General features: G+C 32.0%; 1 protein-coding gene across 2 annotated transcripts in view; it reads left to right on the top strand.

Annotated features, from left to right (window-relative positions):
• Positions 1 to 26156, top strand: part of dlg4b (discs, large homolog 4b (Drosophila)) — an 81307-nt gene that overhangs the window by 28734 nt on the left and 26417 nt on the right. For both annotated transcript variants that reach the window (XM_067370380.1, XM_067370379.1), the window contains 2 exons: positions 19516 to 19677; positions 20058 to 20108. In XM_067370380.1, coding sequence (XP_067226481.1) covers positions 19516 to 19677; positions 20058 to 20108 — 213 coding nt within the window. The remainder of the gene's footprint in view (positions 1 to 19515; positions 19678 to 20057; positions 20109 to 26156) is intronic.

Here is a 26156-nt window from a genome sequence, read left to right as displayed (position 1 = left end):
AACTATAACCATAACTAAAATTATAATGTTAACTATAACCATAACTAAAATTATAATGTTAACTATAACCATAACTAAAATGATACCTGTAATGAAAATGTTAACTATAACCATAACTAAAATGATAATGTTAATTGTAACCATAACTAAAATGATAATGTTAACTATAACCATAACTAAAATGATAACTGTAATAATAATGTTAACTATAACCATAACTAAAATGATAATGTTATCTATAACCATAACTAAAATGATGTTACCTATAACCATAACTAAAATGATAATGTTAACTATAACCATAACTAAAATGATAACTGTAATGATCATGTTAACTATAACCATAACTAAAATGATAATGTTAACTATAACCATAACTAAAATGGTAACTGTAACTATAACCATAACTAAAATGATAATAACCAATAACTATAACCATAACTAAAATGATAACTGTAATAATAATGTTAAATATAACACAACTAAAATGATAATGTTAACTATAACCATAACTAAAATGATAACTGTAATGAAAATGTTAACTATAAATATAACTAAAATGATAACTCTAATGATCATGTTAACTATAACCATAACTAAAATGATAATGTTAACTATAACCATAACTAAAATGGTAACTGTAATGAAAATGTTAACTATAACCATAACTAAAATTATAACTGTAATGAAAATGTTAACTATAAATATAACTAAAATGATAATGTTAACTATAAACACAACTAAAATGATACTTGTAATAAAAATGTTAACTATAACCATTACTAAAATGATAACTGTAATAATAATGTTAACTATAACCATAAATAAAATGATAATGTTAACTATAACCATAACTAAAATGATAATGTTAACTATAACCATAACTAAAATGATAACTGTAATAATAATGTTAACTATAACCATAACTAAAATGATAATGTTAACTATAACCATAACTAAAATGATAATAACCAATAACTATAACCATAACTAAAATGATAACTGTAATAATAATGTTAAATATAACCATAACTAAAATGATAGTTAACTATAACCATAACTAAAATGATAACTGTAATAATAATGTTAACTATAACCATAACTAAAATGATAATGTTAACTATAACCATAACTAAAATAATAACCAATAACTATAACCATAACTAAAACGATAACTGTAATAATAATGTTAAATATAACACAACTAAAATGATAATGTTAACTATAACCATAACTGTAATGATAATGTTAACTATAACCATAACTAAAATTATAATGTTAACTATAACCATAACTAAAATGATAATGTTAACTATAACCATAACTAAAATGATGTTACCTATAACCATAACTAAAATGATAATGTTAACTATAACCATAACTAAAATGATAACTCTAATGATCATGTTAACTATAACCATAACTAAAATGATAATGTTAACTATAACCATAACTAAAATGGTAACTGTAATGAAAATGTTAACTATAAATATAACTAAAATGATAATGTTAACTATAACCATAACTAAAATTATAACTGTAATGAAAATGTTAACTATAAATATAACTAAAATGATAATGTTAACTATAAACACAACTAAAATGATAACTGTAATAATAATGTTAACTATAACCATAACTAAAATGATGTTAACTATAACCATAACTAAAATGATAATGTTAACAATAACCATAACTAAAATCATAACTGTAATAATAATGTTAAATATAACATAACTAAAATGATAATGTTAACTATAACCATAACTAAAATAACTATAATAATAATGTTAACTATAACCATAACTAAAATTATAATGTTAACTATAACCATAACTAAAATTATAATGTTAACTATAACCATAACTAAAATGATACCTGTAATGAAAATGTTAACTATAACCATAACTAAAATTATAATGTTAATTGTAACCATAACTAAAATGATAATGTTAACTATAACCATAACTAAAATGATAACTGTAATAATAATGTTAACTATAACCATAACTAAAATGATAATGTTATCTATAACCATAACTAAAATGATGTTACCTATAACCATAACTAAAATGATAATGTTAACTATAACCATAACTAAAATGATAACTGTAATGATCATGTTAACTATAACCATAACTAAAATGATAATGTTAACTATAACCATAACTAAAATGGTAACTGTAACTATAACCATAACTAAAATGATAATAACCAATAACTATAACCATAACTAAAATGATAACTGTAATAATAATGTTAAATATAACACAACTAAAATGATAATGTTAACTATAACCATAACTAAAATTATAACTGTAATGAAAATGTTATCTATAAATATAACTAAAATGATAACTCTAATGATCATGTTAACTATAACCATAACTAAAATGATAATGTTAACTATAACCATAACTAAAATGGTAACTAAAATGATAATGTTAACTATAAACACAACTAAAATGATACTTGTAATAAAAATGTTAACTATAACCATTACTAAAATGATAACTGTAATAATAATGTTAACTATAACCATAAATAAAATGATAATGTTAACTATAACCATAACTAAAATGATAATGTTAACTATAACCATAACTAAAATGATAACTGTAATAATAATGTTAACTATAACCATAACTAAAATGATAATGTTAACTATAACCATAACTAAAATGATAATAACCAATAACTATAACCATAACTAAAATGATAACTGTAATAATAATGTTAAATATAACCATAACTAAAATGATAGTTAACTATAACCATAACTAAAATGATTGTTAACTATAACCATAACTAAAATGATAACTGTAATAATAATGTTAACTATAACCATAACTAAAATGATAATGTTAACTATAACCATAACTAAAATGATAACTGTAATGATAATGTTAACTATAACCATAACTAAAATGATAATGTTAACTATGACCATAACTAAAATGATAATGTTAACTATAACCACAACTAAAATGATGTTAACTATAACCATAACTAAAATGATAATGTTAATTATAACCATAACTAAAATGATAATGTTAACTATAACCATAACTAAAATTATGTTAATTATAACCATAACTAAAATGATAATGTTAATAACCATAACTAAAATGATAATGTTAACTATAACCATAACTAAAATGATAATGTTAACTATAAACATAACTAAAATGATAATGTTAACTATAACCACAACTAAAATTATGTTAACTATAACCATAACTAAAATGATAATGTTAATTATAACCATAACTAAAATGATAATGTTAACTATAACCATAACCAAAATGATAACTGTAATGATAATGTTAACAATAACCATAACTAAAATGATAATGTTAACTATAACCATAACTAAAATGATAATGTTAACTATAACCACAACTAAAATGATGTTAACTATAACCATAACTAAAATGATAATGTTAACTATAACCACAACTAAAATGATGTTAACTATAACCATAACTAAAATGATAATGTTAACTATAACCATAACTAAAATGATAATGTTAACTATAACCACAACTAAAATGATGTTAACTATAACCATAACTAAAATGATAATGTTAATTATAACCATAACTAAAATGATAATGTTAACTATAACCATAACCAAAATGATAACTGTAATGATAATGTTAACTATAACCATAATTAAAATGATAACTGTAATGATAATGTTAACTATAACCATAACTAAAATGATAATGTTAACTATAACCATAACTGTAATGATAATGTTAACTATAACCAGAACTAAAATTATCATGTTAACTATAACCATAACTAAAATGATAACTGTAATGATAATGTTAACTATAACCATAACTAAAATGATAATGTTAACTATAACCATAACTAAAATGTTAACTGTAATGATCATGTTAACTATATCCATAACTAAAATGATAATGTTAACTATAACCATAACTAAAATGATAATGTTAACTATAACCACAACTAAAATGATGTTAACTATAACCATAACTAAAATGATAATGTTAATTATAACCATAACTAAAATGATAATGTTAACTATAACCATAACTAAAATGATGTTAACTATAACCATAACTAAAATGATAATGTTAAGTATAACCATAACTAAAATGATAATGTTAACTATAACCATAAATAAAATGATAACTGTAATGATAATGTTAACTATAACCATAACTAAAATGATAATGTTAACTATAACCATAACTAAAATGATAACTGTAATGATAATGTTAACTATAACCATAACTAAAATGATAATGTTAACTATAACCATAACTAAAATGATAATGTTAACTATAACCACAACTAAAATGATGTTAACTATAACCATAACTAAAATGATAATGTTAATTATAACCATAACTAAAATGATAATGTTAACTATAACCATAACTAAAATTATGTTAATTATAACCATAACTAAAATGATAATGTTAATAACCATAACTAAAATGATAATGTTAACTATAACCATAACTAAAATGATAATGTTAACTATAAACATAACTAAAATGATAATGTTAACTATAACCACAACTAAAATTATGTTAACTATAACCATAACTAAAATGATAATGTTAATTATAACCATAACTAAAATGATAATGTTAACTATAACCATAACCAAAATGATAACTGTAATGATAATGTTAACAATAACCATAACTAAAATGATAATGTTAACTATAACCATAACTAAAATGATAATGTTAACTATAACCACAACTAAAATGATGTTAACTATAACCATAACTAAAATGATAATGTTAACTATAACCACAACTAAAATGATGTTAACTATAACCATAACTAAAATGATAATGTTAACTATAACCATAACTAAAATGATAATGTTAACTATAACCACAACTAAAATGATGTTAACTATAACCATAACTAAAATGATAATGTTAATTATAACCATAACTAAAATGATAATGTTAACTATAACCATAACCAAAATGATAACTGTAATGATAATGTTAACTATAACCATAATTAAAATGATAACTGTAATGATAATGTTAACTATAACCATAACTAAAATGATAATGTTAACTATAACCATAACTGTAATGATAATGTTAACTATAACCAGAACTAAAATTATCATGTTAACTATAACCATAACTAAAATGATAACTGTAATGATAATGTTAACTATAACCATAACTAAAATGATAATGTTAACTATAACCATAACTAAAATGTTAACTGTAATGATCATGTTAACTATATCCATAACTAAAATGATAATGTTAACTATAACCATAACTAAAATGATAATGTTAACTATAACCACAACTAAAATGATGTTAACTATAACCATAACTAAAATGATAATGTTAATTATAACCATAACTAAAATGATAATGTTAACTATAACCATAACTAAAATGATGTTAACTATAACCATAACTAAAATGATAATGTTAAGTATAACCATAACTAAAATGATAATGTTAACTATAACCATAAATAAAATGATAACTGTAATGATAATGTTAACTATAACCATAACTAAAATGATAATGTTAACTATAACCATAACTAAAATGATAACTGTAATGATAATGTTAACTATAACCATAACTAAAATGATAATGTTAACTATAACCATAACTAAAATGATAATGTTAACTATAACCACAACTAAAATGATGTTAACTATAACCATAACTAAAATGATAATGTTAATTATAACCATAACTAAAATGATAATGTTAACTATAACCATAACTAAAATGATGTTAATTATAACCATAACTAAAATGATAATGTTAATTATAACCATAACTAAAATGATAATGTTAACTATAACCATAACTAAAATGATAATGTTAACTATAACCATAACTAAAATGATAATGTTAACTATAACCATAACTAAAATGATAATGTTAACTATAACCACAACTAAAATGATGTTAACTATAACCATAACTAAAATGATAATGTTAATTATAACCATAACTAAAATGATAATGTTAACTATAACCATAACCAAAATGATAACTGTAATGATAATGTTAACAATAACCATAACTAAAATGATAATGTTAATTATAACCATAACTAAAATGATAATGTTAACTATAACCATAACCAAAATGATAACTGTAATGATGTTAACAATAACCATAACTAAAATGATAATGTTAACTATAACCATAACTAAAATGATAATGTTAACTATATCCATAACTAAAATGATAATGTTAACTATAACCATAACTAAAATGATAATGTTAACTATAACCACAACTAAAATGATGTTAACTATAACCATAACTAAAATGATAATGTTAATTATAACCATAACTAAAATGATAATGTTAACTATAACCATAACCAAAATGATAACTGTAATGATAATGTTAACAATAACCATAACTAAAATGATAATGTTAATTATAACCATAACTAAAATGATAATGTTAACTATAACCATAACCAAAATGATAACTGTAATGATGTTAACAATAACCATAACTAAAATGATAATGTTAACTATAACCATAACTAAAATGATAATGTTAACTATATCCATAACTAAAATGATAATGTTAACTATAACCATAACTAAAATGATAATGTTAACTATAACCACAACTAAAATGATGTTAACTATAACCATTACTAAAATGATAATGTTAATTATAACCATAACTAAAATGATAATATTAATTATAACCATAACTAAAATGATGTTAATTATAACCATAACTAAAATGATAATGTTAACTGTAACCATAACTAAAATGATAATGTTAACTATAACCATAACTAAAATGATAATGTTAACTATAACCATAACTAAAATGATAATGTTAACTATAACCATAACTAAAATGATAATGTTAACTATAACCACAACTAAAATGATGTTAACTATAACCATAACTAAAATGATAATGTTAATTATAACCATAGCTAAAATGATAATGTTAACTATAACCATAACCAAAATGATAACTGTAATGATAATGTTAACAATAACCATAACTAAAATGATAATGTTAATTATAACCATAACTAAAATGATAATGTTAACTATAACCATAACCAAAATGATAACTGTAATGATAATGTTAACAATAACCATAACTAAAATGATAATGGTAACTATAACCACAACTAAAATGATGTTAACTATAACCATAACTAAAATGATAATGTTAATTATAACCATAACTAAAATGATAATGTTAACTATAACCATAACTAAAATGATGTTAACTATAACCATAACTAAAATGATAATGTTAATTATAACCATAACTAAAATGATAATGTTAACTATAACCATAAATAAAATGATAACTGTAATGATAATGTTAACTATAACCATAACTAAAATGATAATGTTAACTATAACCATAACTAAAATGATAACTGTAATGATAATGTTAACTATAACCATAACTAAAATGATAATGTTAACTATAACCATAACTAAAATGATAATGTTAACTATAACCACAACTAAAATGATGTTAACTATAACCATAACTAAAATGATAATGTTAATTATAACCATAACTAAAATGATAATGTTAACTATAACCATAACTAAAATGATGTTAACTATAACCATAACTAAAATGATAATGTTAATTATAACCATAACTAAAATGATAATGTTAACTATAACCATAACTAAAATGATAATGTTAACTATAACCATAACTAAAATGATAATGTTAACTATAACCATAACTAAAATGATAATGTTAACTATAACCACAACTAAAATGATGTTAACTATAACCATAACTAAAATGATAATGTTAATTATAACCATAACTAAAATGATAATGTTAATTATAACCATAACTAAAATGATAATGTTAACTATAACCATAACCAAAATGATAACTGTAATGATAATGTTAACAATAACCATAACTAAAATGATAATGTTAATTATAACCATAACTAAAATGATAATGTTAACTATAACCATAACCAAAATGATAACTGTAATGATGTTAACAATAACCATAACTAAAATGATAATGTTAACTATAACCATAACTAAAATGATAATGTTAACTATATCCATAACTAAAATGATAATGTTAACTATAACCATAACTAAAATGATAATGTTAACTATAACCACAACTAAAATGATGTTAACTATAACCATAACTAAAATGATAATGTTAATTATAACCATAACTAAAATGATAATGTTAACTATAACCATAACTAAAATGATAATGTTAATTATAACCATAACTAAAATGATAATGTTAACTATAACCATAACTAAAATGATAATGTTAACTATAACCATAACTGTAATGATAATGTTAACTATATCCATAACTAAAATTATAATGTTAACGATAACATAACTAAAATGATAACTGTAATGATAATGTTAACTATAACCATAACTAAAATGATAATGTTAACTATAACCATAACTAAAATGTTAACTGTAATGATCATGTTAACTATATCCATAACTAAAATGATAATGTTAACTATAACCATAACTAAAATGAGAACTGTAATGATAATGTTAACTATAACCATAACTAAAATGATAATGTTAACTATAACCATAACTAAAATGATAATGTTAACTATAACCACAACTAAAATGATGTTAACTATAACCATAACTAAAATGATAATGTTAATTATAACCATAACTAAAATGATAATGTTAACTATAACCATAACTAAAATGATAATGTTAACTATAACCATAACTAAAATGTTAACTGTAATGATCATGTTAACTATATCCATAACTAAAATGATAATGTTAACTATAACCATAACTAAAATGATAACTGTAATGATAATGTTAACTATAACCATAACTAAAATGATAATGTTAACTATAACCATAACTAAAATGTTAACTGTAATGATCATGTTAACTATAACCATAACTAAAATGATAACTAAGATGATAATGTTAACTATAACATAACTAAAATGATGTTAACTATAACCATAACTAAAATGATAATGTTAATTATAACCATAACTAAAATGATAATGTTAACTATAACCATAAATAAAATGATAACTGTAATGATAATGTTAACTATAACCATAACTAAAATGATAACTGTAATGATAATGTTAACTATAACCATAACTAAAATGATAATGTTAACTATAACCACAACTAAAATGATGTTAACTATAATCATAACTAAAATGATAATGTTAATTATAACCATAACTAAAATGTTAATGTTAACTATAACCATAACTAAAATGATGTTAACTATAACCATAACTAAAATGATAATGTTAATTATAACCATAACTAAAATGATCATGTTAACTATAACCATAACTAAAATGATAATGTTAACTATAACCATAACTAAAATGATAATGTTAACTATGACCACAACTAAAATGATGTTAACTATAACCATAACTAAAATGATAATGTTAATTATAACCATAACTAAAATGATAATGTTAACTAAAACCATAAGTAAAATGATAATGTTAACTATAACCACAACTAAAATGATGTTAACTATAACCATAACTAAAATGATAATGTTAATTATAACCATAACTAAAATGATAATGTTAACTATAACCATAACTAAAATGATAATGTTAACTATAACCATAACTAAAATGATAATGTTAACTATAACCATAACTAAAATGATAATGTTAACTATAACCACAACTAAAATGATGTTAACTATAACCATAACTAAAATGATAATGTTAACTATAACCATAACTAAAATGATAATGTTAACTATAACCACAACTAAAATGATGTTAACTATAACCATAACTAAAATGATAATGTTAATTATAACCATAACTAAAATGATAACTGTAATGATAATGTTAACTATAACCATAATTAAAATGATAACTGTAATGATAATGTTAACTATAACCATAACTAAAATGATAATGTTAATTATAACCATAACTGTAATGATAATGTTAACTATAACCATAACTAAAATGATAACTGTAATGATAATGTTAACTATAACCATAACTAAAATGATAATGTTAACTATAACCATAACTAAAATGTTAACTGTAATGATCATGTTAACTATATCCATAACAAAAATGATAATGTTAACTATAACCATAACTAAAATGATAACTGTAATGATAATGTTAACTATAACCATAACTAAAATGATAATGTTAACTATAACCATAACTAAAATGATAATGTTAACTATAACCATAACTAAAATGTTAACTGTAATGATCATGTTAACTATAACCATAACTAAAATGATAACTAAGATGATAATGTTAACTATAACCATAACTAAAATGATGTTAACTATAACCATAACTAAAATGATAATGTTAATTATAACCATAACTAAAATGATAATGTTAACTATAACCATAACTAAGATGATAATGTTAACTATAACCATAACTAAAATGATGTTAACTATAACCATAACTAAAATGATAATGTTAATTATAACCATAACTAAAATGATAATGTTAACTATAACCATAACCAAAATGATAACTGTAATGATAATGTTAACTATAACCATAATTAAAATGATAACTGTAATGATAATGTTAACTATAACCATAACTAAAATGATAATGTTAACTATAACCATAATTAAAATGATAACTGTAATGATAATGTTAACAATAACCATAACTAAAATGATAACTTTAGCCTCCATTTGTTCTTGTTCTAGATATACGTCACAATAGATAAAAAAGACTAGAGCAACTTTCCTTTCATGACGACTTTAAACGTGTATTTTCTCGTCTGCCTGCAGTGTAATCTCACGCTCTGGTTGTTATTCGGATCTTCTAGTCTTTAGGGTTTCAACTTTGACCCCGCGTGTCAAACAGCCTCTCTCAGTCTCCATGGCAACTGCTCTACAGTTGCCAGAGCAACAACTGATCACTGCCATGGCAACAGTAGTCATCCACCGCCTCTCTCCGTGTTTCCGCTCATGTTTTCACGCGCGCGTCGCTCTGTTGTTCGCGTCCCCCCACCCGTCTGTCTCTCCCGCGCGAGCCGTGAGACGGGCGAGAGAGCGAGCGAGCGAGAGAGAGAGTGAGGAGAGGAGGCTCGACAGGCGGAGGGAGAGACAGGGGAGGGTGGGGGGGATTCAGCGCGTCTGTCGCCCTTCAGTCCTGACATGGACTGCCTGTGTATAGTGACCACTAAGGTAAGACCGCTGCAGCCCGCGCGCGCGCGTGTGTGTGTGTGTGTGTGTGCGCGATGTGTCTAAATACTGCAGCGTTTGCACGCGCCCGTGATCAGCGCCGCTATCGTCTCGAGCTCTCGTCTCATTTATACAGCTGTGTGTGTGTGTGTGTGTGTGTGTGTGTGTGTGTGTGTGTGTGTGTGTGTGTGTGTGTGTGTGTGTGTGTGCAGAGCATCTCATCTCACTTTATATAATACACAGTGTGTGTGTGTGTGTGTGTGTGTGTGTGTGTGTGTGTGTGTGTGTGTGTGTGTGTGTGTGTGTGAGTTGTGCTGGTCTTCTCTCTGAAGGTGTGTGAGCAGTTTAATGTGTGTGTTTAGTATTACTGGTAATTTCCACCTGTGTGTGTGTGTGTGTGTGTGTGTGTGTGTGTGTGTGTGTGTGTGAGTAAGTGTATGTGTGTGTGTTTGGCCATGCTGCAGTGTTCGGTATTCAATTATTCAGTATTATTCAGTATAATTAAGATACTTATTATAGATATTATTAATACTTTTTGTCAATTTTTATTTTTATATTTCCTTTTTTTTAGTTAGTTTTTTTATAAAGTTTTTTATATACCTATATAGTTTTTATTTTAGTTTTATTTTAGTTTTTATTATAGTTTAAGTTATTTGAGAACATTAAAATAAAAGAGTATCGGAGTCCACAGCACAACTATAAAGATAACGACACAGAGGAATCATATTGTTAGAATCACTTCAGAACATTTTTTTTCAGCTACTGAATGATTGACAGCCAATCGAAATCCATCCTCCTTTAAAGATCTCAAACATTTAAAGCATCAGACGACAAAACTGCAGCGCTTATAATAACCAGAATGATACCCTTGTAGTTATCATAGTTATCGGTATAGTTATCATTATATACTGCAGCGCACTTCACATAAACAGAACTAGTGTGGACGCTAATATAGTTATCGTTATAGTTATCGGTATACAGGTGCTGGTCATATAATTAGCATATCATCAAAAAGTTTATTTATTTCACTAATTCCATTCAAAAAGTGAAACTTGTTTATTATATTCATTCATTACCCACAGACTGATATATTTCAAATGTTTATTTCTTTTAATTTTGATGATTATAACTGACAACTAAGGAAAATCCCAAATTCAGTATCAGAAAATTAGAATATTGTGAAAAGGTTCAATATTGAAGACACCTGGTGCCAAACTCTAATCAGCTAATTAACTCAAAACACCTGCAAAGGCCTTTAAATGGTCTGTCAGTCTAGTTCTGTAGGCTACACAATCATGGGGAAGACTGCTGACTTGACCGTTGTCCAAAAGACGACCATTGACACCTTGCACAAGGAGGGCAAGACACAAAAGGTCATTGCAAAAGAGGCTGGCTGTTCACAGAGCTCTGTGTCCAAGCACATTAAAAAAATAAAAATAAGTGTACAAGCAATAGGGATAACCGCACCCTGGAGAGGATTGTGAAACAAAACCCATTCAAAAATGTGGGGGAGATTCACAAAGAGTGGACTGCAGCTGGAGTCAGTGCTTCAAGAACCACTACGCACAGACGTATGCAAGACATGGGTTTCAGCTGTCGCATTCCTTGTGTCAAGCCACTCTTGAACAACTGACAACATCAGAAGCGTCTCGCCTGGGCTAAAGACAAAAAGGACTGGACTGCTGCTGAGTGGTCCAAAGTTATGTTCTCTGAAAAAAGTGAAAGTAAATTTTGCATTTCCTTTGGAAATCAGGGTCCCAGAGTCTGGAGGAAGAGAGGAGAGGCACACAATCCTCATTGCTTGAGGTCCAGTGTAAAGTTTCCACAGTCAGTGATGGTTTGGGGTGCCATGTCATCTGCTGGTGTTGGTCCACTGTGTTTTCTGAGGTCCAAGGTCAACGCAGCCGTATACCAGGAAGTTTTAGAGCACTTCATGCTTCCTGCTGCTGACCAACTTTATGGAGATGCAGATTTCATTTTCCAACAGGACTTGGCACCTGCACACAGTGCCAAAGCTACTAGTACCTGGTTTAAGAACCATGGTATCCCTGTTCTTAATTGACCAGCAAACTCTCCTGACCTTAAGCCCATATAAAATCTATGGGGTATTGTGAAGAGGAAGATGCGATATGCCAGACCCAACAATGCAGAAGAGCTGAAGGCCACTATCAGAGCAACCTGGGCTCTCATAACACCTGAGCAGTGCCACAGACTGATCGACTCCATGCCACGCCGCATTGCTGCAGTAATTCAGGCAAAAGGAGCCCCAACTAAGTATTGAGTGCTGCACATGCTCATACTTTTCATGTTCATACTTTCCAGTTGGCCAAGATTTCTAAAAATCATTTCTTTGTATTGGTCTTAAGTAATATTCTAATTTTCTGAGATACTGAATTTGGGATTTTCCTTAGTTGTCAGTTATAATCATCAAAATGAAAAGAAATAACATTTGAAATATATCAGTCTGTGTGTAATGAATGAATATAATATACAAGTTTCACTTTTTGAATGGAATTAGTGAAATAAATCAAGCACCTGTAGTTATCATATTTATCTGTATAGTTATCATTATACACTGCAGCGCGCTTCAGATAAACAGAACAATATTGTCTGCTGGTGTGGACGGTAATATAGTTATCGTTATAATTATTATAGTTGTTGGCAGAGCTGGGTAGTAACGGATTACATGTAATCTGGATTACGTAATCAGATTCCAGTATTTGTAATTAGAGTAAACTACTTTTTAAAATGTTTTTTATGGATTACATGATTACATATTATTTACACAATGGCAGTAAATTGTTCTCAATTCATTGATTCTCCTAATTTTTATTTTTTTTTAACTCATATTTTTTTCATAAATAAACCTGCTGCTTATATACATTCATGATTCTTCTAGTTTTTCCGGCAGTAAGGGGGAAATATAGATGAATATATATGAAATATAGATGATATATACAGTATACGAAATATATGTATGAAATATAGATTCATAAATATTTTATGTAGCAGTGATATTGCTGTGAATTTCATTTTTTTCAATATTTTTTTTTGTAATGTTGCTGTTTTCTAAATTGATTTAATTTTAAGTAAATATGTTTTAAAATCATAAGATGTTATTTTGTTTTATTCAGTGTTACTATCAGCAAATACATTAGTATTTAGTTATTACATTAGTATTAGTATTTTGAAGTATTAACTGTCCGTACATTGCACTTTATAAAGAATCTGTTGAGGCTCTTGTTGGTGAATAGAATATATATATTTTTCTTTGTATCTGTCAAAATAGTGCAAGATTATCCTACAATATATGTGACATCAAATAAGGGTTAGCACAAAAGTAATCTAAATGTAATCCAAAAGTAGTCAGATAACGTTACCAAAACTGTGTAATCTAAGAGATTATATTACTGATTAAAATTCATAAGTAATCTACCCAGCTCTGGTTATTGATGTAGTTATTGTTATGTGCTGCAGCGAGCTGGTGTGGACGCTGATATTAATTAATGTAGATCATTATTATTAGTAGAACTCTGTTTTTGCTGTTCTGTTTGAAACAGTTTCCAAATCTGAGTCTCCACAAGGACACATGCAGCTTTAGCTTATGCTCATGATGACTTCACATTGTGCTCTTCATAGAGTGCAGTTGTGTGTTTCATTGGTCTGTGCTGCATGTTTCCCGGTTTCCTGGTTTGATGGTAAATGAACCATCATGACGATCCAGCAGGAGGAGCAGCACATCTCAGTGTGATGCTGAGCATCATGTAGTTGGTTATACAGTGTCTCTATGAGCAAACACTTCTGAGATCTGGTGTCTGTCTCATCATGGGTCCGTGATCGTGTGGATCTGCTCCAGCAGCTGATCTGACCACAGATCTCACAGATATAGACGCGTGGCGTGTTTGTTTGCCTCTAGTGTGAGCTTTATGTCCCACTTTATGCAAGAACTTCCACCAGCTCACCACATTTATTCATTGGCTCTTAGTCCGATAACCGTACTGGTAGCTCTTTGTATTGCCATTTCAGTAATCACCATTAATTAGGTAACAATCGAAAGCTCCATACAATGAAAGTCAATGGGGTCCAATGTTGTTTGGTTCCCAACACTCTTCAAAATATCTTCTTTCGTGTTTCACAGAAGAAAGTCAGTCAGGTATGGAAATTATCATTTTTTGGGTGGACTGTCCCTTTAAGAGAACTGGATTTTATGTCAACTGCGTCCAAAAGCTGAGAAAGGCTTCTTCTGTAGGCAGCATACGGAGGCCCGTCCAAATCCAATGAGATCCTTCATCTGATCGATGGTTCCTGTGATATCCCACTATCCTGTGCGTCTGCTGCTCAGTTTGTGCATAAACGTCCGTTTGTAGTAGTAATGAAATGTTGGCTCTCTCTGTTTAGCTGTAGATCATTAGAGCCTCAGAAGTGTGTGCGACTGTTGCAAAATGTATTATATTATCGTCCAGCTCTAATCTGATAAATGCAACTTTGAGGCATGAAGATGTTAAGATATTATAAACATCATGATTTTCTGTAAAGCTGCGTTGAAACTGTATTGCCACTGTCATGACAGCTCTCTGAGTGTTTGGCATGGTGATGGATATGACAATGTTGATTTATTTGGTCTTGGCAGAATAGATCTGCTACACTGCTGCTGATTCTGTTATTGCTTCTGCTGATGGTTTTTGCTGCTGCAGAGCAAATACGGGACTTGCTACTACCAATACATACACAACACGCTGCTGTGAGCAAGTGAAACATGAATCACCCATAGCAGATCTACACAGGTGGAGCTGGGGAAGGTGCAGGGCTTCAACTGCTACAGCAAATGCTGACCAAGTATTTGAAGGTTGAGCAGCGAGCTCATTGGCTACTGATACAGCAGGAACCAATCAGCTGTGCCCTATAGAGAATGATTAATTGTGAGTAGATTGAGTTAAGGACTGCATCATTTAGAGTTTCATGACAGATCTTTGTATTTGTCTTGAGGTAAATAGACTCAGAAGCCTCTGTGTGTGAAAGTTTATTTTCAGGATCACCTGATGAATCGGTCGAGTCATTTTAAAGGTGAAATGAGCATTTCTGCATCACTAGTGTCACTAAATAGAACGGCAAAAATGCTGATTGAAACATGTTTCCTGAACAGTCCATTCACACACTTCATTGGTCAGATAACCAGATAGCCCTGCCCCCAAACTCATGTGATTGGCTGAGTCAGAAGTTGACATGCCACTCAATCAAACAGATGAATCTTGTGAAAGCGTCAGTGTTTCACTCTTCAGGAATCAAACTAACAACACTAACTAGGTTCAGTGCTGTGGAGTTCAGCTCAAATCCTGCAGTTACACACACCCACACACACACACACACACACACACACACATTCATAAATCTGAAAATCGTCATTTGTTTCTCTTTCATCTTTATTTCTGTGTTGCTGATGATGTCAGTTGCTATGCAACCATGCTATCAGAGCCAGTTTCCATGGCGACCAGACCAGTATCGTGCACTGAATGAGAGCAAGCGAGCGTGGGAAACACGCACACACACACACACACACACACTTGAGTTGAGTTTATGACGGTTATGAATTTTAGATTCATATATTTAGGTGATTCTGATGTGTTTCTGCTCTCAGGTATAATATTAGTGGAACAGATTAACAGATTGATGCTGTGTGTGTGTGTGTGTGTGCCGTCTTATTTCATTCATGCACGATTGTATGTACACAGAATGCATGAGAGCTGAGAGCACAGTGTTGAGGGTCTGATTGGAGTGTCGTCCCTCTTTGATGACATCATCATCATCAGCTCTGCAGTGGGCGCTGAGTGGAATACTGAGCAGCTCTGTGTCGCCCCCGTCTGGCCAATCCCACAATCCTGTGTGTGTGTGTGTGTGTGTGTGTGTGTGTGTGTGTGTGTGTGTGTGTGTGTGTGTGTGTGTGTGTGTGTGTGTGTGTGTGTGTGTGTGTGTGTGTGTGTGTGTGTGTGTGTGTGTGTGTGTGAGAGAGAGTGTTTGGTTCATGCCCCTCTGTTATTTAGTTTGATATTTCTAAATCAATTTTTTATTATTACAGATTAGTTCATGTTGGCAAATGTTTCAGGTCATTCAGATGTGTATTTTTTATTATAATCTACTATTTTATTTTTTATATTTGATTACATTTTTATATTTACTATTAGTGTATTTTATTCATTATATTTATGTATTCAAGCTTTTACATTTTTTTAATTGTTACTGTTTAGAATCATTACTTTCAAACCTTCAGTTTTTTTAAATCAAGTTTTTAAATTAAAAAAACATGTTAAACCAACATGAATATAAATATAACAACATAAGATTGCATGTTAAATATTATATATATATATATCAACACACATACCATCATAATCTGTATTTCATCGTGATCTATATTGTTATTAATGAGCTGAGTTCAGTACACTGATGCCTTTATGATTTTGATTGTTAAATGATAAAATGGATTCTGTTAAACTTATTTGTCAGTATTTGAGGTGTTTTTTAAACACCACTGACGCAGGAAGATGTGATGATGCTTTCATTTTACGATCTGCTCCAATTCAAAAAACAGTTTGATTATTTAAATGTAAATAATTCATACACACAATTTATTTTTGTCACTGAAAGCATTTAAGCATTTGGAAGCCTTTAGATCTCACTATAACTATAACTATAATGATAGCTATAATGATAACTGTAACAATAACTTTAATAACTATAACGATAATACTATAACAATAATAACGTCAACTATAATGATAGCTAAAATGATAACTGTAACAATAACTTTGATAACTATAACGATAATACTATAACAATAATTGTAACAACAACTATAATGATAACTATAACGATAACAGTAACTATAATGATAATGATAACTATAACCATAACTATGATAGTGATAACTATAACCATAATGATAACTATAAAGATAACGATAACTATATCTATAATAATAACGATAACTATAACCATGACTATGATAGTGATTACTATAACCATATTGATAACTATAAAGATAACTACGATAGCAATTACAAAACTGTAACATAACGATAATTATAATGATAACGATAACAATGATAGTGATAACTACCGACCATAGCAATAACTATAACGATAATGATAACTATAACAATAACTGTAACATTAACTATAATGATAATGATAACTATAAAAATAACTATGATAGCGATAACTATAACGATAATCTATAACGATAACTATGATAGTGATAACTATAACCATAACGATAACTGTAATGAAATAACTATAATGATAACAATAACTATAACAATAACTATGATAACGAAAACTAACAATAACTGATGCTAATGATAACTATAATGATACTGAACACTATAACAATAACTTTAATAACTATAATGATAGCTATGATGATAATTGAAATGATAACGATAACTATATTAATAATGATAACTATAACCATAACGATAACTGTAATGAAATAACTATAATGATAACGATAACTATAACAATAACTATGATAGTAATAACTAACAATAACTGATGATAATGATAACTATAATGATACTGAACACTATAAAGATAACTTTAATAACTATAACGATAGCTGTAATGATAAACATAATAACGATAACTATAACGATAATTATAATGATAATAACTATAACTATAACAATAACTGTAACATTAACTATAATGATAATGATAACTATAAAAATAACTATGATAGCGATAACTATAATGATAATGATAACGATAACTATAGCGATAACTATGAAAGTGATAACTATAACGATAACTATAACAATAACTATGATAACGAAAACTAACAATAACAGATGCTAACGATAACTATAATGATACTGAACACTATAACAATAACTTTAATAACTATAATGATAGCTATAATGATAATTGTAATGATAACGATAACTATAATGGTAACTAATGATAGTTATAACAATAACTGTAGCATTAACTATAATGATAACGATAATTATAACAGTAACTATAATGATATCTTTAATGATAATTATAATAACGATAACTATATCAGCGTTTACACTAGTGGACAATATAATTTGTTTAAGTGCGCTGCGGTTTTGTCGTCTGTTGCTTTAAATGCTCGAGCTCGTTAAAGCAGGATGGATTCTGATTGGCTGTCAATGTTTTTATCGTTCTGCACTTGGTGTGGACTTGACTTTGCTATTCTTTCACATTTAGAAAGATTTTTCAAACTGTCATTATAGTTATCATTCTCGGTGTGAACGGCTTTAAACGCGAACGTTCTCCTTGGTCTCTGCAGAAGTACCGTTACCATGACGAGGAGACTCCCCCCCTGCAGCACAGTCCCGCCCACCTAACCACAGGAAAGTCCGCAGAGATGCTGCACCTCAGTGACGCTGGCCACGCCCCCATCGACGGTGTCCACGGTTACACGCCCCAGATGCATATGTCACCCGCCAAGGTAAGAGTCGCTGGAGATCGGAGGCTGAGCTGTGATGTGATTGGTCCTCTAGGGCCCTACGAAATCGGTTTTATTTTTTCAGAATCTTTAATTTTTCTGGATTTTCAAATCTATTATCAGCCCTGCTAATACTGTCAGGACACTGAACAGATGTAGTGAATAAGCAGCTGAAGCTGGTCAACTCTGGATGTCTGTTGACTTAGTTAACCCATGGTTGATTGAACATGACCCGTCTCTCTCTCTCTCTCAGACCCGTCTGTCCTCGTGTGTGTCGCGTCTCTCCAGTCTAACGCTCTGAATGATGTTTCACATTTCACAGTCTCAGTTGTGTAACTTCCCGTCCTCTCCTGTAACTAGTCCTGCTGTTGTGTGTGTTGCAGCCAGTGTTGCTCCCCAGTGGCCACGCGCCGTACTACGCCACCTCCACTCTGGTAAGCGTTCTCTAGTCGTCTACATCAGTGTGAGTCCCAACCAAGTTTTCATCATTTTCTGTTGTATTTTAAGCCCGCTGCTGAATGGGCCATACCAGGATGACACACAAGTTTTTAAAGTGTCGTATTTTGATATTTCAAAAGCTCCTGATGTTGTTTCGGAGTCTCCTACAACAGGTTTACATGCATCCAAGGTCAAAAAACAATCCTAAAATCCACTGCAGCATCGGCTCTTTTCTCTCAGTGTCTGAAACGGTCAGATCAAGGATTCGGTCTCTCTAAACCCCGCCTCTCTGAGAGCTGCTCTGCTCTGATTGGTCAGATGACCTAGTATGCTGCGATTGGTCGGAAACCAAAACGCTCATACCATATCTGAATCGCAGCTCTCCCTCGGCACTTGAAACAGTGATTCGAACAGTAATGATGCCGTCGGTTTTACTGTATCAACTACAGTGTTTGAGGGCGGGACAAAGCAGACAATGAGCTGACATTATGCAAATTAGTTACAAACCTATGTAGGGTTGGCAGGAAGTTACTGACTAGTTGTTTCAGCAGTTGAGAAACGCTTCTTTCTGTTTGGGTTTGGGTCGCTTATAACCTGCATTTGGGAACAAAACATTTTTCTCAACTCTTCCCAAACGCACAAGGGCCGCAGCAGCTCCAATCTGATTGGCTGTGATGTCATTTCCTCTAGACACTGCAGAGGGAGAACTAGTCACTGCATTTGATCACATTAAATCTGCGTCAGAGTTTTCTGGGTCTGATTTGAGATGGACCCGCCTCTAAACATCTGATTCTTTCTCTGATTGGTTATGTTACCTGTCAATCAGATCATGTTCCTTTGTAAGTGGGTGGTAATTGGTCGGTTTAAGTTGCTGTGTGACTTCATGCGTATAGTCAGACATTTTAACCGCAGGATCATCTCGTCAGATGTCTGTCAGCACAGGTGTGTTAGTCCAGATGTTTCCACAGGAGTCATGTGATGCAGGGCTGTGGGTGGAGCTCCAGGTGAACAGACAGACAGCTTGCTCTCGCTCTTCCTCTCCTGCACTCACACCAGCACAAATATCGCCATAGTGATGGCAGGGATGTTGGTCTCCATAGCAACAGGACCACTTCACTTTTTTTTTTCCAGCGAGGGAGAGAGAGAGTGCGCGGGAGAGAGGGAATGTGTGTGTGTGTGTGTGTGACGGACTCGCGGCAGCAGGATGAAGCTCCTCGAGCGCGTCTGTAGCTCATTTCTGTGCGTCTCTCGGCTCGTTTTGCTCTGGTGATTCCGGATGAAGCAGAAGATGAAACGACACTGACACAGTGTGACTGCTGTCACCATCACTCTCATCATCATCCTCACCATCCTCATCCTCATCTTCTTCTCTCTCTGGTCAGCGGGATTCTCTCAGAAATCTGTCTCTAGGACTCTGATCGTTTCGGTTCGTTTCGGAGTCGGTGTGAATGTGTGTGTGATGTAATCGCGCGGTTCTGACGTCATGTTCGTCTCTGTTTGGTACGCAAAGAAGATGGGCCGAAGATTCATCAGCAACGTGCGCAAAGCTAAGAGACACAGACAGAGAATGATGGTGAGACACGAGTGTGTGTGTGTGTGTGTGTGTGTGTGTGTGTGTGTGTGTGTGTGTGTGTGTGTGTGTGTGTGTGTGTGTGTGTGTGAGAGAGAGACAGATGTGAGTGTGTGTGTGTGTGTGTGTGTGTGTATGAGTGTGAGAGAGAGACAGATGTTTTTGTGTGTGTGTGTGTGTGTGTGTGTGTATGAGTGTGAGACAGATGTTTTTGTGTGTGTGTGTGTGTGTGTGTGTGTGTGTGAGAGAGAGACAGATGTGAGTGTGTGTGTGTGTGTGTGTGTGTGTGTGTGTGTGAGAGAGAGAGAGAGAGACAGGTGTGTGTGTGTGTGTGTGTATGAGTGTGAGAGAGAGAGATGTTTTTGTGTGTGTGTGTGTGTGTGTGTGTGTGTGTGTGTGTGTATCAGTGTGAGAGAGAGAGATGTTTTTGTGTGTGTGTGTGTGTGTGTGTGTGTGTGTGTATGAGTGTGAGAGAGAGACAGATGTTTTTGTGTGTGTGTGTGTATGAGTGTGAGAGAGAGACAGATGTTTTTGTGTGTGTGTGTGTGTGTGTGTGAGTCAGCGAGACAGATGTGTGTTTGTGTTACTCCAAGGAATACAATGTTGACAGAAATCACCATGGCAGTTGTGATGAGGTTACCGTGGTAAACAGTGTGTTTTTATGGTATGTTCTTGTTGTGTTTTGTTGATAGTTGCCAAATTTCTGCTGAACACTGCGTCGTCTCCATGGTGACCAGAGTGAAGGTGTGATGCAGCTTGTGAAGATGTTGTCATGGCAACTACTTGACGTGATCACTGTGATGTCATGCAGGAGTGTGTGTGTGTGTGTGTGTGTGTGTGTGTGTGTGTGTGTGTGTGTGTGTGTGTGTGTGTGTGTGTGTGTGTGTGTGTGTGTGTATAAAAAATGCTACTGAACTTCAGCTAAATTTTAGTTAGACTGATGGCTGATGCTGCTCTGGTACTGGTTAAGCTAGTTATGACTGTAGCCTGTCCAGTGTAAGCATGGGTTAGCTGGTTTGGACTGGTTCTTTCTGCAGGGTTTGGTTAGTTGATAAATAACTTTAACCAAAAATAAAATGAAAATGGAAAATATAAAAATAAAAATCATAAATACAGTCATTAGAAATATGATTGAAAGGTTTATCACTGTGGACCAATAGGTGTCGCTGTGACCAAACTGATGTGGTGTGGTCAGAGTAAGGTGACAACGAAACATATAAAGTTTGGTGTCAACAGGGCATAGCAGTGCAGAGATACAGCCTCAGAGTCATTTTAGCATCAAGCCTCAACTTTGTTGCTGCGCCATTTTGAAACCTTTTGTGTATCTTCAGGGCATGTTGCTGATGACACATACTGAGTTTCCTAACCCTAACCCAATGCATTCATTTTATACCATAATACTGTATTGTAGTTGATGGCAATTTCATGTTTTGTTCAATTATAGCGCCACCAAGAGTCATCATCCCACCATTTTTTGTATGTGTCGTCAGAGTGAGCCCATACATGTGTGTGTCAAATTTGGTGAAAATATCTCATTTCGTTTAGGAGTTATAAATATTTATATGTATGAGCACATAAAAAATGACCCTTGGGCAACTTGGATAAGATTTTTTTTTTTTGCCACTTACTATCAAAATTTTGCCTTTTGGGCACTAGCGTTTAGCCAGGTTTCCGAATATCCTACGCTGGTTTTGTCTTGAACGGTTTCGAAGATATTCCTAAAGGTTTTTTAAGTGCTAAGTCACCACATTGCACAAACCATAAGGCAAAACCTTGAATGTTTGGTATCGTTGGACTCAGCAAGGATTCAAGAGTCTAAGGAGATGAATCCCATGAAAATAAGTCGACCACACCTAAAGTTATAAACATTTGAATATTTGATTTTACCACTAGGTGGCGCTGGCTTGAAACTTCTCAGACTCCTTTAGGGCATTGTGCTAATGACCCATACAGAGTTTCATAACAATACGCTAATGTGTTCATAAAATACAGAATTTTACTACAAAATTCGAACTGGTCGATGCCCAAAATGGCTGATATGGGAGATTCTAATATCATTCAACTGAATCTAAAAAGACCACTTTTATGATTTTTGGACAAACTGTTCATAACTTCTTAGCAAAAATAACCATTTTCGTATCTCCGGACCAGTAGATGGCGCTGTGCCGAAACTAGGCATGTAACTTTAAGTCATGCTTGTGATGACGTACCAAGTTCGGTCTGAATACGATAAAGCATTGCAGAGAAACAGCCTTACATCTATCATCGCAAGCAATATGTAAAATCTGTTTTCGCGTTATTCAAAAACAGTTTGGCAAATCGACTTGAATTCTATAATTTCTTGTCAGCATGGTCTGAAGATGATCTGGTTCAATTTTCGTAAAAATCGGAGGAGTTAAAAAAAGTAGTTTTTTCTCTGATAATCCAACATGGCGGAAACATTTTCTTGGCGGAAAATGAAGCCCTTACGGTTCAATAGTTATTAACATAAACATGAGTGCAAATTTGGACAGCTGGTGGCGCTAGAGTGATTGAGTTAGAGACTCCAAATTTGCTATGGGCACAGTTCAGGCCTCTATCGGTGTGCCAAATTTCATAACTTTCCCACAAGTGGTTCTGTGGGCTGCCATACACTCCCAGAGCGGAAACAGAAGAATAAGAATGCAAAGATTACAATAGTTGCCTATAATGTATCAATGATACTAAACTAACACTGACCATGACATCATAACTGCATGTAAAGATGCATCTCAGCAACAGAAGAAAATACACTGTCTGGATATTTATATCTGGATGTTTATTAATAAAGACGCAGCCTAATTCTGGACTCTGAATATTAAACAGATGCAAATGCCACTGAAGTAAGTGTGTGCGCATGTGTGTGCGCGCGCGCGCGCGTGTGTGTGTGTGTGTGTGTGTGTGTGTGTGTGTGTGTGTGTGTGTGTGTGTGTGTGTGTGTGTGTAAAATCTTTTGCTTATGGACATTTGGTCTGTGATGAGAGGCTGACACTGTTACCAAGGAAATGTTATTTGCTAAGGAAACTGAATTTTCCCAGAGGACTCAACAGATGTTGCCATGCTGTCCTCTATCCTGTCTGTCTGTCTGTGTCCATCCCGTCTTTCTCTCTGTGTCTATCCTGTCTGTCTCTCTGTGTCCATCCCGTCTTTCTCTCTGTGTCTATCCTGTCTGTCTCTCCGTGTCCATCCCGTCTTTCTTTGAGTGTCTATCCTGTCTGTCTCTCTGTGTCCATCCCGTCTTTCTTTCAGTGTCTATCCTGTCTGTCTCTCTGTGTCCATCCCGTCTTTCTTTCAGTGTCTATCCTGTCTGTCTCTCTGTGTCCATCCCGTCTTTCTCTCTGTGTCTATCCTGTCTGTCTCTCTGTGTCCATCCCGTCTTTCTTTGAGTGTCTATCCTGTCTGTCTGTCTGTGTCCATCCCGTCTTTCTTTGAGTGTCTATCCTGTCTGTCTCTCTGTGTCCATCCCGTCTTTCTTTGAGTGTCTATCCTGTCTGTCTGTCTGTGTCCATCCCGTCTTTCTTTGAGTGTCTATCCTGTCTGTCTCTCTGTGTCCATCCCGTCTTTCTCTCTGTGTCTATCCTGTCTGTCTCTCTGTGTCCATCCCGTCTTTCTTTGAGTGTCTATCCTGTCTGTCTCTCTGTGTCTATCCCGTCTTTCTTTGAGTGTCTATCCTGTCTGTCTCTCTGTGTCCATCCCGTCTTTCTTTGAGTGTCTATCCTGTCTGTCTCTCTGTGTCTATCCCGTCTTTCTCTCTGTGTCTATCCTGTCTGTCTCTCTGTGTCCATCCCGTCTTTCTTTGAGTGTCTATCCTGTCTGTCTCTCTGTGTCCATCCCGTCTTTCTCTCTGTGTCTATCCTGTCTGTCTCTCTGTGTCCATCCCGTCTTTCTTTGAGTGTCTATCCTGTCTGTCTCTCTGTGTCCATCCCGTCTTTCTTTGAGTGTCTATCCTGTCTGTCTCTCTGTGTCCATCCCGTCTTTCTTTGAGTGTCTATCCTGTCTGTCTCTCTGTGTCTATCCCGTCTTTCTCTCTGTGTCTATCCTGTCTGTCTCTCTTTGTCCATCCCGTCTTTCTTTGAGTGTCTATCCTGTCTGTCTCTCTGTGTCCATCCCGTCTTTCTTTGAGTGTCTATCCTGTCTGTCTCTCTGTGTCCATCCCGTCTTTCTTTGAGTGTCTATCCTGTCTGTCTCTCTGTGTCCATCCCGTCTTTCTTTGAGTGTCTATCCTGTCTGTCTCTCCGTGTCCATCCCGTCTTTCTCTCTGTGTCTATCATGTCTGTCTCTCTGTGTCCATCCCGTCTTTCTCTCTGTGTCTATCCTGTCTGTCTCTCTGTGTCCATCCCGTCTTTCTCTCTGTGTCTATCCTGTCTGTCTCTCCGTGTCCATCCCGTCTTTCTTTGAGTGTCTATCCTGTCTGTCTCTCCGTGTCCATCCCGTCTTTCTCTCTGTGTCTATCATG

Source organism: Chanodichthys erythropterus, chromosome 20 (genome assembly GCF_024489055.1).
Source record: "Chanodichthys erythropterus isolate Z2021 chromosome 20, ASM2448905v1, whole genome shotgun sequence".
Taxonomy (NCBI): Eukaryota; Metazoa; Chordata; class Actinopteri; order Cypriniformes; family Xenocyprididae; genus Chanodichthys; species Chanodichthys erythropterus.
This window is presented reverse-complemented; position numbering and strand designations above follow the sequence as displayed.